Consider the following 16,524-nt stretch of genomic DNA (forward strand, 5'->3'; position numbering starts at 1 on the left):
GGGCAGGTTCGGAGCAAGGAGCTGGAGCGGTGACACCCGCGGTGACGGGACAGTCCTCGGGAATCTGCCTTTATGGGTGTTTGCTTTCCAAATGTTTACCCAGCCCTTTTGTTTGACCAAGTGCCTGCGCAGAGAGGAGCGGACCAGAGATGGCTATCAGCACTGTCGACTCTCCCACGCCAGCCCGGGCAGGGACGGGACAGGGCTGTTCCCGTCACAGGGACCCCCAGAAGGGGCAGCACCCCATCACCCCCCACAAGCCCTGCCAGCACATGCCTCGGGAAGGGGTGCCCATAGCATCATCGGGGTGTCACCCCCCCAGCCGTGGCCACGGCACCAGGCACGCACAACCACATCCCACCAAGAGCTGCCCAGGTCACTCGGGGAGGGAGAGGGCCCCAGGGATGCCATGTCCCAGCCCCACACCCCCATCCCACCGGACAGTAACCCGGAGAGCCCCTCACTCACCGACGAGCCGAAAGCAGAGAGAGAAGGAGACCTCCCTCCTAATCCCAGTTAACCCAGTAACAGCAGCCGCTACTCCTCACCTCCCATTATATCTGATGTGGCCCAGGTGGACCCGGGAGCTGCTCGGTTGCACCTGAGAGGTGCAAGGATCCCCACCAAGCATGGCCCCAGCCCTAGAGATGGGACTGCCGGGGAGGGGACACAGGTGGGTGGCAGGGGTATGGCTGCGGTGCTGCCGATCCTGCCCCCCTCCCCAACCCCAGCACACACAGGCAGCGGTGGGGGGGTTGGAAATCTGTATTGGGTACAGAGGTGGTGGAAAAGGCTCATCTGGGGCCAGACCAGCACTCGCCCCCACCCAGCGCTCCGTGGTCCCAGCTGAGGCTGGGTCCCCAAGTCCAGGAGTGTCCCCCCCACCCCGGGGGGATGTCTCCCCAGCCTGGTCCTGCTCGCCATCAGGATGCCACCCAAAAGAGTCCGTCTCATTCCCTCCTCCTGTGACACCCGCTCCCTCAGCTCACGTTCTCCTGGTTGTCTTGCAGGGACCGTGCCCATTGCTGGTCCCCAGCCTTCTGCCAGCCCCCCCCCATCAGCCCTGTGTCCTCGGGGGACGGCTGTGTCACCCACAGCCCCTCCGAATCCCTTTCAAGGGGGACCCTTCCCAATCTCCCCTTCCCCTCGCTTCCTCCTCTCCTCCCACCTCCCGCTCAGGTTTTTCGGCCGGAGGAGCGGAGGGCCGGAGCGGGGACTGTCCCCCATGCGTTCCCCATGCCGGGCCGGCTGAAATCCCCACCCGCAAGAGCCAGCCGCTCTTGTGAGCCAGGATCTGGCCGCCGGCGCTGGCCGTGCTCAGAGGATGTGCAGCTCGTCCGTCTCCGACAGCCCGTACTTGGTCTTGTTCTCGTTGAAGAGCTTGAGCAGGGAGCGGACGTACATCTCGTGGTACATGTCCACCGTCTCGCAGCTTGGGTCCTCGATCTTGGGCACCGTCACTGGCTCCCCCACTGCCGGGAGGGGAGGGAGGTCAGGCTGGCGGCACGGGGATGTGCTCGGCTCATCGGAGACGTGAGCCGAGCATTGCCTTCCCACGCCACCCGTCACGGCGTGTCCTCCTCCTCTGCCCCTCCACTTTCTGGGGGGGGGCCCCTCCGTCCCGGCGGGCAATGCTCACCCACGGTGGTGATGGGTCTGGCGTAGGGAAGGAAGCCCCGGGACCGGACGGAGGTGAGACCCCGGCCGTAGAAGACGCAGGGAGCGAAGCCCATCATCTTCTGGAAGCGCTGCTGGATGCTCCTCATCCAGCTGCCCTCCTCAAAGACCACCTGGCGGAAGAGGTCATTCTCCCCAAAGGAGAAGGAGGGGACGAGGTAGGCCCTGTGGAGGGGACACGGTGGGCGCTGATGGGGCGCCGGGACCCCCAGACCCCCCCCCCCCCCCCCCGCAGCGGCAGCGGTGCCCGTGACCCACCCGTGCTGCAGGGCCATGCGGACGAAGCCCTTGCGGTTCTTCAGGATGAGCGTGGTGACTCCGGGGCGGCAGGAGAGCGACTCGGCCGCGCCGCCGATGACGATGGCCACCGCGTTGCCGGTACCGTTCTTGGACAGCAGGTACCCGATGGCGCGGCGTGTCACCGGGCACAGGCCTGCGGCGGAACGGACCACCGATGCGGTGGGACCGCCTGCCCGTGCAGCACCCGGGGACCCCACGAGGGACCGTGCCTGGTGGGACCATGCAAGGGACAGTGCAAGGGTGCTCTCTGCTGCGGGAGAGGGTCAGGGTGCAGGCAGGTTGCTGGCAAGGTGTGGGCAGGGCGTAGGCAAGGTGTAGGCAGGGTGCGAGCAAGATGAAGGTGGAGTTCAGGCAGGGTGCAGGCAGAGCACCGCCCCAGCCCTGCCTGCTCCTGGGCAGCACAGAGCCCATCAGTCCAAGGTTTCCCAAAAATGGGACCGGGGAGTTCCCCTGGAGCCCCCCCCGTCCGTGGGCATTGCCCCCTCCGTGCTCTGACCCTCCGTGGCAGCAAGCAGAGGTGGACAGGAGCGGGACAGGCAGGGGGTGCATCCCCCCCCCCAGCACAACTGGCCGTGCCCGCAGGGCTGCCCATGGACACTCACCCCCGCTCATCAGGTATTCCCTGAAGATGGGCAGACGAAAGTTGCCGGCCAGCGTGGTGAGGGAAGGCCGGATGCCCGGGAACATCTCCCCGAAACCCGTTGAGCCGGTGACGAAGTTGCAGAAGGCGCCGACGCAGAGGATGCCGTGCGGGTGGGAGCCGATGATGTAGTTGTGGCTGGGGGACAGGTCGTGGGTCTTCACCAGCTGCGGGGACAAAAAGGGGTCACATCCTTTTGGGTGGTACCACCACCACTGCCTGCAGGAACATCCCGTCCCGGCACCCTGGCTCGCCGCGCCATACCTTCACGGGGAAATAATCCCGAAAGTGCCTCCAGACGGGCCATTGCCGCAGGCACGGCAGCCTCCTGCCACCTGCAAACCGGGGAGGGACAGCAGGAGATGACGCCCACCCCAGTGGGCAGCAGGACCCGCGGGAAACGCTCCCCGCGGACCCGCCGCATCCCTCTTCCCGCCGTGATGATGATGGGAGAGAGGAGGGAAGGAGCAGGTGGGACATGGTGCTCCCCATTTGCCATGCTGGGATGGACCCAGAGAAAGGGGGGACCCCAGACCCCATCCTGCTGCAAAGCTGGAGGAAGGGGGGGCTGCGCCCATCCCCACCTTTCTCCGGCGTGTCCCAGTCAAAGATGATCCAGGCCAGGTAGAGCGCGGAGATGGGCCAGAAGCTGGTGAACACCAGGTAGATGAGGAGCAGCAGGCTGACGGTTCCTGCGGGAGCCAGGGAGGGGGGTGAGCGGGCACATGCCCACCCCACCGGGACCCCCCCCTCCAGCCCCCCACTCACCCAGCAGCAGGAAGCTGAGCACCCACTGCAGGACGGAGAGGAGCTGGAGCCAGGAGCGGACATCCCGCTGCGAGGGCCAGGGTGCTGCGAGCAGGGTGCGCAGGGCGGTCTGGATGCTGGCGCGGCTGCCTGCGGGGAGAGATGGGGCACCCAGCCCAAAACAGCATAGGTTGCACAAATGCTGTCCCAGATAGCCACGGGGGGTCCCGGGCTGGTGGTACCCGTGGCTGGGGTATGGGGGCAAGGCGGGAGGTAGGATGAGAAGGATGAAGCAGTTGGGCAAGGAGAGATGGGATGGGATGGGATGCGGGATGCTCATCCCCAGAGAGCTCTGGACCATGCCAAGAGGTGGCCCTGGGCAACCCGCGGCTGCTCTGGGACCAGCCTTGCTCTGAGCAGGGGGCAGCTGGCAGGCTGGGCACCCCCAGCCCAAACGCGTCCGTGAGCCTGGGTGCACCAGCGGAGCTGAGCACAGCGGCACATCCCGCACCGTGCCGAGCTCCCCGGAGGCCAGGACCTTTCCCGTGTCCTCCTTGGCATGTTCAGGCTCACAGAGAATTCGGGGCTTTCTCAGCTGGCGCAGCAGGGAGGCGTGGGGCAGCGTCTGCCCCCCCGGCAAGTGCCAAGGACAGCGGCCAGGGGCTGAGCCAGGGTGGCCAAGGCTGGCCGTCCCCGCCGAGCCTTGCCTCCCATGAAGGACAGCGCAGCAGCCTGCAGCCGCTCCGCTCCCCCCGCTGCCCCCTTCCCTCCAGCCAAGCTTGGTGAACCATTAACTGCCCCAGGCCGGGCGCCAGGATCCAAACTCCACGCACAGCCCCATCCCTCCTCCCCGAAATGGGCCCGAGGTGCCGGTCCCGCCAGCGCACCGCTCCCGGCCAAAGGTCCGCTGCGGCCAAGACCACCCGGTACAGCCACCACCGCGACCACAGCGAGCTACGTCAACTCTTGTGTCACAAGAGCCTTGTTTTCTTGGGAAAACAACCCCAAATCAGCGTGCTGGCCAGAGAGAGAGAGAGAGATGTTCAGGGTGAGACAGGAGCAGACCTGTCCCCATGGCTTCCCGTGCCGGGGACCCTCAGGTCCCCAGCGGGACCCCCAGGTCAGAGAACCACCAAACCCTGGTTCAGGTGGCTGGTGGACGTTCAACTCATCCCGGCTCAATCCAAACCGTGAATGGGACAATTGAAATAAATTAAACACTGGGGCCATCACCAGCATTGAAGAATTGTTTTCCCTCTCCCTTTCCCCCAAGCAGCGTGCTGTGCTTTAAGCAATCCCTCCCACCCGTTCCCGCACGCCCAGCGAGGCATCCCCAGAAGCCCTGCTGCCCGCACAGCCCTGCCATTGTCAATTTTCCAAAGCCCCTTTTTTTTCCAGGGAAGATGCAGAGCTCTGCCTAGCACATTTGTGCCTACCAAACAGTTGCTTTTTTTAGTTCCTTTTTCTAGCTCCCCCCCAAGCACTCCATGAATGTCCAGACCGCAGACAGAAAATGGAGAAACCTCAGGGGCTCTGCTGCCGGCCCCATCCGCAGCAATAGGAGCCTCTTCAAACCCAGAAATTCTGAGTCCATGGCCCGGGGCAGCAAGGAAAGACGAAGGAGAACTTGCAGCGCTGGAGTGTCTTGCGGGAGTAACGTTACCGAATGCATTGTCAGAAATTTCATTCCTGTTGAGCAACTACATGTTCTCCTCTGGTGCTGCTAACCCCAAATCACTCCAAACACCTCCCTTTCCCCTAAGCAGTCTAAAGCAAATAGACAATAGTGACAACAAACGCTAATTGCCTCACCAGCTCCTCACATCTCTAGAGCATCAGAAACCATTCAAACACGCTTTGGAAATATCTTACCACTAAGATTTTGGGAACAGGCTGCAATAATTGTTTTCATGGTGGCAAGGAGTTCTGCGCCAGACCCTGGTTCAGCAGGTTAAAAGGCGAGTTTGGAAATACCGGAGAGCGATTGATTGTGTATCCAGCTGCTTCAACCAGCTGATCCAAGGCAAACCGTCTGCCACAGAGGGGAGCAGACCTGCTCCGGCCCCAGCTTGCAGAGCAAGGAGAAGAGCTGGTGGTCCTTGGGAGGATGAGGAGTTGCGCCGAGCGGTGAGGAGCTGCCGTTGCGAAGGGCAGCCGCCGCTCCTCGGAAAGGCACTGCTGCCGGCACCGGCGGTGGCTCGGCGGGGACCGCCTTCCCCCAGGGAATGGTACCGTCCGCACTTTGGGTATTTCACAAACCGCTGTCATGCTCTATTGGTGTGACTCCCCTCCAGAGCCGACCGAAAACGTCATCCCGAAGCTCCCGCTCCGTGGTATGGGAATGCAGCCTGCCAGACAGGCCCTGACCCTCAGCCCCACCACCCAGCACCATTCCCTCCTCTTCCACCCCTAAGAGGGGCACGGGGGCTGGCAAGCCCTGCCTGCTAGACCAGGAAGACTGGAGTGTTGCCTGGAGAGGATTGGGGGGGAAAATGAGAAGAAAAGGAAACAAGAGCAGCACAAAAGCAGCCCTGAGACGGGGCCAACAGCTGAAGGAACAGTAAAAATCCACAGCATCTGATTCACTAGAGCTACTTCTCAGGATCTACCTCTCCAGAAGTACTCGCTAGGAACAGCCAGCTAACATCAAATGTAGGAAAGGGATAAATACACGTATGGGATTCCACATGTTGTTAAAGTAAAAAACATGTTTCACGGGAGAGGTTTGGGAGCTACAAAACCTCATAATCTGCTCTTGTAAATTGTAGCGACTCAGTATCTGGAAAAAAGGGTGCAACAGCATTCACTGCAGGCTACAACTTCACAGATGTAGATTATTTAAGAGGAGCTAAGATTGCTATGTATAAAACGTCTAAGCTCTCCTGCAGCACAGCTGGCCCCTCAAGTGTGCCTGGATCATGATAACAGGAAGGAAAAACCCCAAATTCTTTCAGAATCCCACTGTCGCCAGAGGTAAGGGAGCACTATGCTGATGAACCCAACTGCGCCAAATCAAATAGTAAATGCCTCACGGCCTGCTCCAGGTAACACACTGCCACATGCGCAAGTAGCAGCGATGCTTTGTTTGGTTTTTTTATCCCAACATTTCTAACAGGTTTTGAACAACTGCAGTCACAGCTGCCAGCCCACGCTGGGCAACTCCAGAGCTTCCAGCCATGATTCCTCACTTTCTTGCCCAGTAACATGCTTGCTGCACACCAGGTCAGTGCCAGGTACAGCAGACCAGTCATGCCCTCTCTCCTCAGCAAGTTCAGGATTACACATTACAGCAGCCATTTAAACTAGCTTCAGAGGAATACAGAAAAGGTTTTCACCCCTTCAGGGTTATTCTGTAAGCAGATGTCAAAGCACACTGACAACCAGTGCACTACTTCGCTTTTGAATATGGCACCGTTTGCCCCGGCATTGGCCCCTGTAGGGCTCCACCAGAGGGTCCCGAGTACACACACGTTGCGCATTACATTATGTATGCTATAGCCATGCAGACCCCACATTACACAAAGCAAGAGGACAAATATTTCTATTAAGGCATTTGTACTATGTGTAGTATCAGCACTTCAAGACATTGCCCTCGAAATACCTGATCTACTTAACACAAAAAATCCCAAACACTTAAGTCTGCCTGCTCTGGGAGGAACAGCAGATGAGCCTGTGGAAAGGCCCCTGGTACCGCTGGCTGCATACAGACGAGGTGAGCGCTGCACCTGGTGCAGCCGGTGTGTTCAGAAGCCTCAGCCAAAAAATCCTGGCCATCTGACATTGCCTGTTTCCCATCCCCAACTCCCTCGGTTGCTGGAAACCGCCTTACAGACCTGCTCTGGAAGAGCCTAGGACAAAGAGCAAGGGATTTTCACAGCAAGAACTAGGCAGCACAAGAGATTTTATTTTGCTTAAAATAGAGAGAAAAAAATAAATACATCCACCCACAATACAAAGAGCAGTTTCCAAATTCATGTACTTTTCTCTCAAGGACTTCCTCTGACGGGGAGAACAGAGGCAGTCTGACCCCTCAGAAAGAGCTCCACCTGACAGGAGCTCTGTGGCATCACTGTACATGACCAGTGCACTCAGTCTGACATTTAATGTAAACCAAAGCAAACTGTCATGTTTACTCCTCTGACTTCAGTGCCTCCCAGAGAAGCCACGGATACCTCCACATATGTACAGTGTATTTACTCCTATATCTCCAGGACACAGGCAATTCTTACAGGATTTCCAGGCCCTGCTCCCTCTGCAGCGAGAGCATCAGCCCACATTCTGCCGGTTGCCGTAGCCTCTCGGGTGTGTATCTTTCCAGTCATCCCAGTTCCGAGCTTTTTGAAGAGCTTCCTCATCATCCTCCTCCTCTTTTTTCTCCTGCTGCTGCTTCTGCAACTCTTCATCAGTTATACCTGCTGAAGGTCAAGGACGGGAGTGAGGGGCAGTAAGACAGTGGAAGATGCCTAATCAAGTTCTCAAAACAGAAGCCCTGCCAGGAGCCGGTCTAGACAGAAAGCAGGAACTGCCAAAGAGCAGTCTAGCCATCCGGTTATTCTCACAGCCTAATAAAGTCTTAAGCTCTTAGTCTTCCTCAGTCAGTGGGTGTTTTACAGCCTAATCACATCCCCACTCACCCTCCCCAAATTCTCTATTCCAAACTTTGCTTTGCCACTCCATACCTGGTGTTCTCTGCGGCGCACTCTGACCAGACACGACTCCTTGCCTTCTGCGCTGCTCATACCAGTCATCCACAGTCATAGTAGGCAGGCCGGGATATCCAGCACCAAACACTCTACAGTAAGAGACAGACAGTCAAAGAAGGCACTTTACATCACTACGAGCAGAAACATAGACAACCACGCAAAGAACTACTATATCATCCAATTCGTACTAACAGTATAAGCCACGTTATCAAGGAGGGCTTGAGAACAAACATATTTCTACAGCCTTGGCCTTCAGGCAACAGACTGGCCAGTAACCTAGCCAAAACAGCATTTAAAGAGTTCGTCCTGCTAGTTTAGAAAGGTGAGGACTGTTCCAGTCCAAACACCTTGAATCACTTCTCCACCCCAAAGGAGAACACTCTGTGCTAGCACAGCTTGCCAAGGAGGCCCCTGGGAACTGAATTAGGCACAGCCTGGCTAAATAGGTACATGGGAGGCTCAGGGCAGATAATGTCAAAAGCATGACAAGAAATCTGGTTTCTATCCCATTTTGTGCTTCAGCTGCCAAATTCCTTGCAAGAGTCTCACGGTGCCACAAAGTGTTAAGATCTTGATACCCTAGGGAAAGCCTTAGAGTTAAAAACTGTATTATTGTGACTGATGATTCTCTGGCAGGTATCACATCTTCCCAGCCCCATAAGATGACTTATTTGAATTCACTGAAATCTTCCAGAGTTTACATTAGATTAAGAGACCACACATGCTTTTCACTGCTGGGCTCTTCACTTTAACAGTGAAGACTGTTACATCACATAGAGGTTAGAGGGGCAGATAAGCCTCACCTCTCCACAGCCTACCAAACAGCAAGCACGTGGCCTATAAACTAACACAGTAATATTTGCTTAATACGATCTCCTCTTCTGCCATCCCAACAGGTGGAAAGAGCATTAGCCAAGACACTGCAGCATGCTGGTAACAGAAGAAATCAGAGAAAGTTCAAGAAATGCATTAAACATTCCCCCCATCCCCTGCCCAGATGCACAACACGTGCCATCTTGACGTGACACGCTGCCTGAAGGTAACGACTGGTTTTCTGCATTTGAAAAAGTATCTTAGGCTTGATGTGAGAACACAGCACTGCCTCATACTGTGTCTAAATTATCAGAAAACAACATACTTAGCCTGAGCAGCATCCCGGGTAAGAATGAAAGGTTTCAATGGAGCCCTGACTTGCCGAGAAGTACCGTGTGGTGGTGCTGAAGGCTGAAGATGCAAACAATAGTCACAAGATAATCGTGTAGATGAGAATCCCCTTCTCTGCTTCCCACCCCAAACAAGTTATTAAAGGTCTTGTAGCAGAGAAATGCCTCTGCTGTCAGAGCAACATCCCAAGATGGACAATTCAGACCTTAATCCAGTTTAAATCATGAACTCCATTTGTGAGCTTCTACAAATCACTTCTCTTTGTGCCTTTGTTACACCCACTCTGATCAAAGCGGAAAGCTGACAGAGCTAAACCAGATCAGCTCAGATCAAAGCATGAAATATAGCTTATTTTTCCCAGGGATCAAACACAGTACATTCTGAAGCAAGTAAAGCTCATCATTCCCAATGATATCACCCAGGGCACTACAGAAAAGCAAAGTTCTGCAACACCAATAATGAACTGCACCAACCGGCTCTGCCAACCAAGCTGGACTGTGGTCTATGTCAGCACATTATGATTTTTTATTTCTAGACAGACATTTTAGGTGAGTAACATAAAGCCCAGAAACACTATTCTACACAGGAATTGCAGGTCTCTGAGAAGCTTTCATCATTCAGAATGGGCATTTCTTTCTGTAACATCTGGACACACTGTAGACCAGAAGTGTAGGTTTGAAAGAAATCACAATAGTCTTCTCTTATTTTACAAATGTACTTAATTCTTTATAGAGTTAAGGGTCTGGCAGAACCCAGCAAAGTGGAGAAAAGCCTTTGCATGCAGACCGGTTCAGCTCTGATATTCAATGCTCTAGCATTTCATAAGCTATGACTGTCTAGAACATGTGGTAGCAGCAGACAGCAACTAATCCAAAAATCAGACCACTGCCCATTCAGAATTAAACCAAACCCCACCTGCTTGTGCTGTGATTGAGCAAAATTTCAATCAAGAATTCACAGAATAAAACTTATGCAACTCTGCTACTGAACTCCTCTGGGGTTCATCTACCTGCAATAGTGTCTTATCATCAGGTCTAACTATCCACAGTCCATGGGACCTGCAGTTCAAGAGAGATCTCATACCTGTTTTGCTGTACCTCTGCTCCTCAAGATGACCATTTCTTGGTCAATACTCTCAATTTCCTCCAGGCTAGTGTTGATCCATTTCTGGATTTGTAGTATGTAAAATTCCCGTATCTGATCCTCATCTGCTTGCCCGCTCTCCACAAAGGTTCTCATAGAGGCCAACCTGTTCTCCAGTTCCTTCTTCTGCTTATATCTGTCTCAAAGAGAACAAAATAAGATCATTAAATAACCTTTCTCTGGCCCAGCCCAGATACAGTGTTTTCTAAAATAAACAATTTCCTATTTCTTGAAATTCAATCAAATAAATGTAGTTAGAGAGCTACCTCCTGCCCCAATCCCCTTGTAACTGCTCTTCACAGAGGTGCCAGTTGCTGACCAGTGCTCACTAGGGTACACAAATCCCAGTTATTCATAGAGCTCCTCACATCTTTGACAAATTCTTTGTGCGAGGAGGACCCGCTCATTTAACAACTGAGTCCTATAGAAGGAGAGATGTACAGGAATGTACCTGTGAAGAAGAGGAGCACTGGCAGCACCAGATCACACTGGTTGTCATTTACTGATGACCTCTCATGATGCGTAAGCAAGCGGCAAAACACCAAGCAGGGGGATCCATCTCCCCACCTCATCTGACAGAAGGTTTTTGACAAATGAAAACTACAGAAATCAGAGGAGTTCCAATCTTCTTAAAAAAGGCCTTGAAAATGCAAAGCTATATACATACATGCAGGACCAAAATCTTTTCCTCTCATCTTCCCCATCACTTCCACCTGTCAACTCAAATTTAGACATTACATAGGACCTTTACTACTCTTTGTAAGAGGTTTAACATGATTTCATGTATTTAAAAAGAAAATTGTATATCAAAAGGGAGGTCGTGATGGTTTACTGTTGTAATTTAAGTACCTCCTGTCTGTTAAAGGCAGCTTTAAGAAGACAATTTAAATTTAGAGGCGCCTCTCTCAATTACTTTTTTCTTCTCCAAGCAATCCTTGAAAATTAAGCCTCCCAGGTAAAATTAGGCAAGCCTGGCAACATTAATCTCCTGGAGAAAACAGGACTTTAACTCATTGGCTCCTTCATGGAGAAAACCAATGTAATAGCTATTTTGAGTTGCTTCTGTATGACACAAAGATATCAAGAAGCTGCTTATAAGGCAGATTAGAACACTTTTCCAATGCCTGTCTCAGGTGTTTTTGTGCGTGCAGGTCATTTTTTAATATAGTTTTGGCTTTCTAGATTTTTTGACCTTTTCAGGAATTAGTTATTAAAAGGGAAAAACTACCTATATAGTAAGTTCCAGGCTAAATCCCTGTGTCCCACTTCCTTCAGTTACAGTGCCACCTGAATGAACAGTAAGGACCAAGGATTAGAAACCTACAGGAGCTGAAAGGACAAGGAGCATACAAAAGTTCTAAAAAACAAACCCCTGCTTGCGACAGAACTCACAATGCAGGCACCTCCTGTTTGTCTTTAAGTGGAAGGAGTCACGGTACAGGCAAACACAAGCCTTCAGCGAGAGGGGAGTTCAGGCATAACCAAAGCCCTACCTGTGGTGCCGACAAAACTCACTCGCACTTGGGAAGTGATGCGCAGCTCTGAGACTGCTGAGAAGCAGCCCATGCTGAAAAAGCTTTGCGGTGCTGACGCCAAAGGTCCTGACGTATTCTAATATCCCAAACCCATCTCAGTTAGGTTACTCTCTAGAATATTAAATCATATTTTTGTATTCATGCAATTTAAACAGCTCTCCAGCCCAGCTTGGGCCTTTCAGTGCTACCACAATAAGCAACAACTTGATTGTCAAAATCCCCAACTAAAGCATGACGAAAAGGTATCAAGCACCTCTTTTTTAAAGATCTAATAAGCACATCGGTAGGTAACTTCCAACGTGGGTGGCTTTACGCAGTTAGCGGTGATTAAAGAATTAATCGTAATAACTTTTGTGCAGTTCTTCAAAGACTGGAGAGACGCATTTATGTCTTTAGTCTCCAGTCTGTGCACAAGTCAACACCGTTAAGTAATAGGCAGTGTGTATCTTAAAATGAATGTTTAACGACCAAAGTATTCCAGCATCAAGGGAACCGGTTCTTTCCTGACAGTCCTTGTCCATACAGTCTCGCACTGCCAGAGGCTCTCCCCTTCTCTTAAACTGATTCCCGAAAGCCTTTAAACACCGCAAAGCAAGAGCCTACCTTTCGATTTTGGCTTGCCTACTCGACGCCATGGCCACCAGGCTGGGCTGGGCGGCAGCGGGTCCCCCCGGGGATGGGCTCCCAGCATCTTCCTCTGCCGGGGGGCTGGCGGCGGCGGCGGGGGGCAGGTGGAAGCTGCCCAGCCTGTAGCTCCTGCAGAGCTTGAGGAAACGCCAGAAGTGGGCCCGAGCGCTCTCCAGGTGCTCCAGCCTCCTGCTCAGGTCGACCTGCTTCAGCGTCAGGGCCCCCAGCAAGGCGGGCAGCAGCAGGTACTTCAGGTCGGCCGAGGCGATCTCCTCCAGCTCCTCGTTCTCGCTGCAAGGGGGAGAGACGAGCCTTCCCGTCCCCGCTCCGCTCCACCTGGGCCCGGCCAAGCCCAGCCCGCTCCTCCGCGGCCCGGGGGGGCCCGAGTGGAGGTGGCCGAAGCCTCGGAGGACCCTCCCACGGCCTCGCTGGGTGCCCGGGCCCAAGCCCAGGCCCAGGCCCAGGCCCAAGCCCAAGCCCAGGCCCAGGCCCGGGCCCTCCACTCACCTGAACAGGTCCAACTGCGCCACCATGGCGGCCGCCCGCTGCAAGGCGTCCAGCCCCTGCCGCACCTTATCCTGCACGGCCGGGGCTCCCGAAGACGGCTCGGTGCCGGTCTCCACCTCCTCCCAGAGCCGCCGGCCCGCCGCCAGCAGCTCCGCCAGCCGCGGCCCCGCACCGGCCCCCTCCGCCATGCTGGGCCGGGAAGGCACCGCCGACGAACCGCTTCCGGGTCGGCCGGGAGCCACCCCCGCCCTCCCTACCGCCATCTTGGTGAGGGCGGAGGGAGGGCGCCGCCATCTTGGTAGGGGTGGGTCGGAGGCAGGGCCTGGCGAGGCCTCCGCGGGCCCGTCGGGCTCCGGGCTGGGCCCGCCGCCCCCGGCCGGGCCCGGGGACCCCCGTGGCGGGCGGGTGGCGTCGCCCCTACGAGGCTCGGCGGGGCCACGGTCCCTCACATAACGTCCAGCGCTCCCGAAGTTCGTGCTGCAGGTTCCTGGCCGAGGCACGGGCCTCCCCAGCGCCTGCCGAGGGAGTTCCTGGGGAAGGTGTAGTGGTGATGCGGCCCAACGAAGAAGCACAGATGAGGATAATTAGATAAACTGACAGAAAGCGTGCACCTTCCCCCTCCAGAACAGGGAGCGAGAGGGGCGAGGAGGGCATGACGGCACTGAAATGGCTCCCGAGCCCTGGGCGGAGGTGTGGAGGTCATGGAGGGAGCCTGTCCTGCCCCGGGTGCTTGGGCAGATCCTCCGTTCTGGGCCAGCAGGTGAGAGGCAGGGTCCTCTTCTGCTCTTGGCAGAGCCCGGGTGACATTAAGGCTTAGGACACCAGCTCGGTTCGCTACGGGCTTGTGCCGTCGCCGCACAGCCTGGGACCTCGATCCGACGAGACGGTCCCGGCAGCACGCGATGCACAGCGTGAACGCTCGGCAGCGTAGCGCTATGTTTCAGGGGTTTTTTTTAAGCACAGCACCTTCCATTTCTTCTCTCTGTATTCTTTTTGCGACAAAAGTAAAGATAAGCAGCCTTTCTCATTTTTTATTTAGCTCCTAAGTCCCTTCTTCCAATAGCTCTGAAATTTAAATGGGCATAAGGCAGTGTCGTGGTTTAACCCCAGCCAGCAACTAAACACCACGCAGCCGCTCACTCACTCCCCCCCACCCAGTGGGATGGGGGAGAAAATCGGGAGAAGAAGCAAAACCCGTGGGTTGAGATAAGAACGGTTTAATAGAACAGAAAAGAAGAAACTAATAATGATAATGATAACACTAATAAAATGACAACAGCAATAATGAAAGGATTGGAATGTACAAATGATACGCAGTGCAATTGCTCACCACCCGCCGACCGACACCCAGCCAGTCCCCCGAGCGGCGAATCCCTGCCCCCCACTTCCCCGTTTCTGTACTGGATGGGACGTCCCATGGTATGGAATACACCGTTGGCCAGTTTGGGTCAGGTGCCCTGGCTGTGTCCTGTGCCAACTTCTTGTGCCCCTCCAGCTTTCTCACTGGCTGGGCATGAGAAGCTGAAAAATCCTTGACATTAGTCTAAACACTACTGAGCAACAACTGAAAACATCAGTGTTATCAACATTCTTCGCTCTGAACTCAAAACATAGCACTGTACCAGCTACTAGGAAGACAGTTAACTCTATCCCAGCTGAAACCAGGACAGGCAGGTAAGGGTTAAAGCTAGGCTTTTAGGAAGTGATGTGGGTCCCTTAAAAACGCAGGTAATTGATCTAGACGTGAGAAATGTGTATACACTATAAGGATAATTCAGGGCCAGCTGGAAGCACTCAGCCGCCAAGAGTGAGTCAGTTTACAGTTTACTCTGTCTTCTTCATACCTACGTGAGACAGCTTGATAAAAAGTTACTCCTAAAAACCAGAAGAGCTGGGGGTTTAGGTCCCGGTTTGCTGTGCCCTGTGGTGTCACTGTCCCGTCACCCTCCCTCTGTGTGACCGCTTTGCTCAGGCTGCAAAGGCAGGCGCCGGTAGCGTGAGGTATGTCAAGAGTTGACTGTGTCATTTTGTGCTGTTCCTGCACTCCAGGCAGGAGGTGAAGAACAATGCTGTGTCCGGTGGTGGGAAAATTAATTAATATAACAATTGGAAGTGGAATGGGGCCAGGAATCTACAGCTGTTTGTTCTTCACTAGCAGAAGATGCTTTGGCATCTCCAACAATTACAACCAGTTCACTTTCATCAGAGAAATATCACTCTCAATACAGCATCCTCCCGCTTCGCATAGTATATATTAGTTAAAAGCTCTAGTTAAAACCTATCACATCATCAACCCCTGTAACCGCTAAGATTCAACATTTCAGCAGCACTTTTAAGGATCAGAGCAAAAGAGACTGCTAGGGTGAACTCCTCCCCTGCATTATCCTTTGTGTTACTGAGAGACTCTCTGAGCAGTTCACAGATCACCTTTCTATAGGATATCTCTGTTTAATCTTTAACAAACAACTCCTTAGGGCATTCTCCTTGGAGGCCTTCACCTCTCAGAGCAAGCCAGGCAGGTTCATAGGCTTGCTCTCCAAGTAATTGTAAATAGGCTGATGATGGAGTGTGGGGTCTCAGCCCGCCTGCCCTCCCCTTAAAACTGGAGGGGGTAGGAGAGGCAGTTTTCACACAGATTGTCAGGGCCAGCACAGGACAGGCCTTGAGCAGCACATTATCCTGGCTCACCAGGCAAGCTAGACCAAGAGAATAGGAAATCCGTGTGAGGCCCGGTTTCCTTTGAGATGGAGAAGGCTTTGCCTCTAAGAGCCAAGTGGGTTAGCTGGCTGGAAGCTCTTGAATCTCCTGGCTAGAAGTTAATCAGCCTTGTTTTTAATCTGCTGTCCCAACTGGTCAAGAATAGGTTTCATTTACACTGTGGGAGCATGAAATGAGTAAGGGTTAGTGACCAGAATCACCCACAGTAAGCTCTTCAGCTCCAGCGTAGCAAACCACACGTACCCGCACATGTTGTTCTCCTCCTGCCTGAGGTCTGCCTGGCAGGACATGTTTTTTTGAGCTGCCCCTTCTAATTACAGAGCTAATGTTCTCAACACAAGGAAAAAATAAATTATTCTTTGGAAGGCATAATTACCCAGCAAGTCCCTATTCACACCACAATGAGCCTCAAGCTGGAGACTACAGGAATAGTAGCTGTGATTAGTCCCACTGCATGTGAAAAGGGGCAGTTCCTGGAGCTTTGGCAAGCTGGGGATCGGTCTCTCCCACTCCCCAGTTCTGCCAGGTGTCTCTCTGTGGTAGGTTTTCAGCATAAAGTCAATGTCTAGTGATCAGCCTCAGCTTCTGGAGGGTTCTTACATTTCCACTTCCAGGCATGAAACGTGCTCACGTGCTTTCCATTATACAGGTAGTAAAACCTACCGCCACGGTGTATTGCATTTAACACACGTGTAGAACATCTGGCCATGCACATCCAGAAGGCCTACCTGGTGCTTCCCAGGAGCTCCAGCATGTTATATGT

The 16,524-nt window shown here is 54.0% G+C and overlaps 2 protein-coding genes across 3 annotated transcripts; both read right to left on the reverse strand.

Moving 5' to 3' along the window:
- Positions 1 to 747: 747 nt before the first annotated feature.
- LOC128153958 (diacylglycerol O-acyltransferase 2-like) lies at positions 748 to 5,707 on the reverse strand. The gene is made up of 8 exons (XM_052813947.1): positions 5,237 to 5,707; positions 3,386 to 3,514; positions 3,202 to 3,309; positions 2,882 to 2,952; positions 2,580 to 2,784; positions 1,936 to 2,110; positions 1,640 to 1,842; positions 748 to 1,472 (listed from the first exon to the last, which is right to left on the reverse strand). The coding sequence occupies exons 1-8, from the start codon at positions 5,274 to 5,276 to the stop codon at positions 1,318 to 1,320; spliced, it is 1,086 nt and encodes a 361-aa protein (XP_052669907.1). The 5' UTR covers positions 5,277 to 5,707; the 3' UTR covers positions 748 to 1,317.
- Positions 5,708 to 7,248: 1,541 nt separating this feature from the next.
- On the reverse strand, positions 7,249 to 13,321 carry IGBP1 (immunoglobulin binding protein 1). Of its 2 annotated transcripts, none has more exons than XM_052813834.1 (6): positions 13,044 to 13,321; positions 12,513 to 12,827; positions 10,315 to 10,510; positions 9,206 to 9,291; positions 8,044 to 8,156; positions 7,249 to 7,776 (listed from the first exon to the last, which is right to left on the reverse strand). In XM_052813834.1, the coding sequence occupies exons 1-6, from the start codon at positions 13,304 to 13,306 to the stop codon at positions 7,631 to 7,633; spliced, it is 1,119 nt and encodes a 372-aa protein (XP_052669794.1). In that variant the 5' UTR covers positions 13,307 to 13,321; the 3' UTR covers positions 7,249 to 7,630. The 2 variants fall into 2 exon arrangements, with proteins under 2 accessions (XP_052669794.1, XP_052669793.1); XM_052813833.1 differs by having other exon boundaries at positions 7,249 to 7,779.
- Between the last annotated feature and the right edge of the window lie 3,203 nt (positions 13,322 to 16,524).

This window comes from Harpia harpyja, chromosome 18, assembly GCF_026419915.1.
Source record: "Harpia harpyja isolate bHarHar1 chromosome 18, bHarHar1 primary haplotype, whole genome shotgun sequence".
In the NCBI taxonomy this organism is placed as follows: domain Eukaryota; kingdom Metazoa; phylum Chordata; class Aves; order Accipitriformes; family Accipitridae; genus Harpia; species Harpia harpyja.

Bases quoted from the DNA above. Each gene is read 5' to 3' on its own strand.
- IGBP1 (XM_052813833.1), bottom strand. From the start codon at position 13,306: ATGGCGGTAGGGAGGGCGGGGGTGGCTCCCGGCCGACCCGGAAGCGGT. The intron at 9,292-10,314 runs GTATGAGATCTC...TTGCATCTTCAG, and splicing joins GCAGAGGTACAGCAAAACAG to CCTTCAGCACCACCACACGG. The intron at 7,780-8,043 runs GTATGGAGTGGC...CTTGACCTTCAG, and splicing joins TGCGCCGCAGAGAACACCAG to CAGGTATAACTGATGAAGAG.
- LOC128153958 (XM_052813947.1), bottom strand. From the start codon at position 5,276: ATGAAAACAATTATTGCAGCCTGTTCCCAAAATCTTAGTG. The intron at 2,953-3,201 runs GTGGGGATGGGC...CCCGGTTTGCAG, and splicing joins CTGGGACACGCCGGAGAAAG to GTGGCAGGAGGCTGCCGTGC. The intron at 2,111-2,579 runs GTGAGTGTCCAT...GTTCCGCCGCAG, and splicing joins GGAATACCTGATGAGCGGGG to GCCTGTGCCCGGTGACACGC.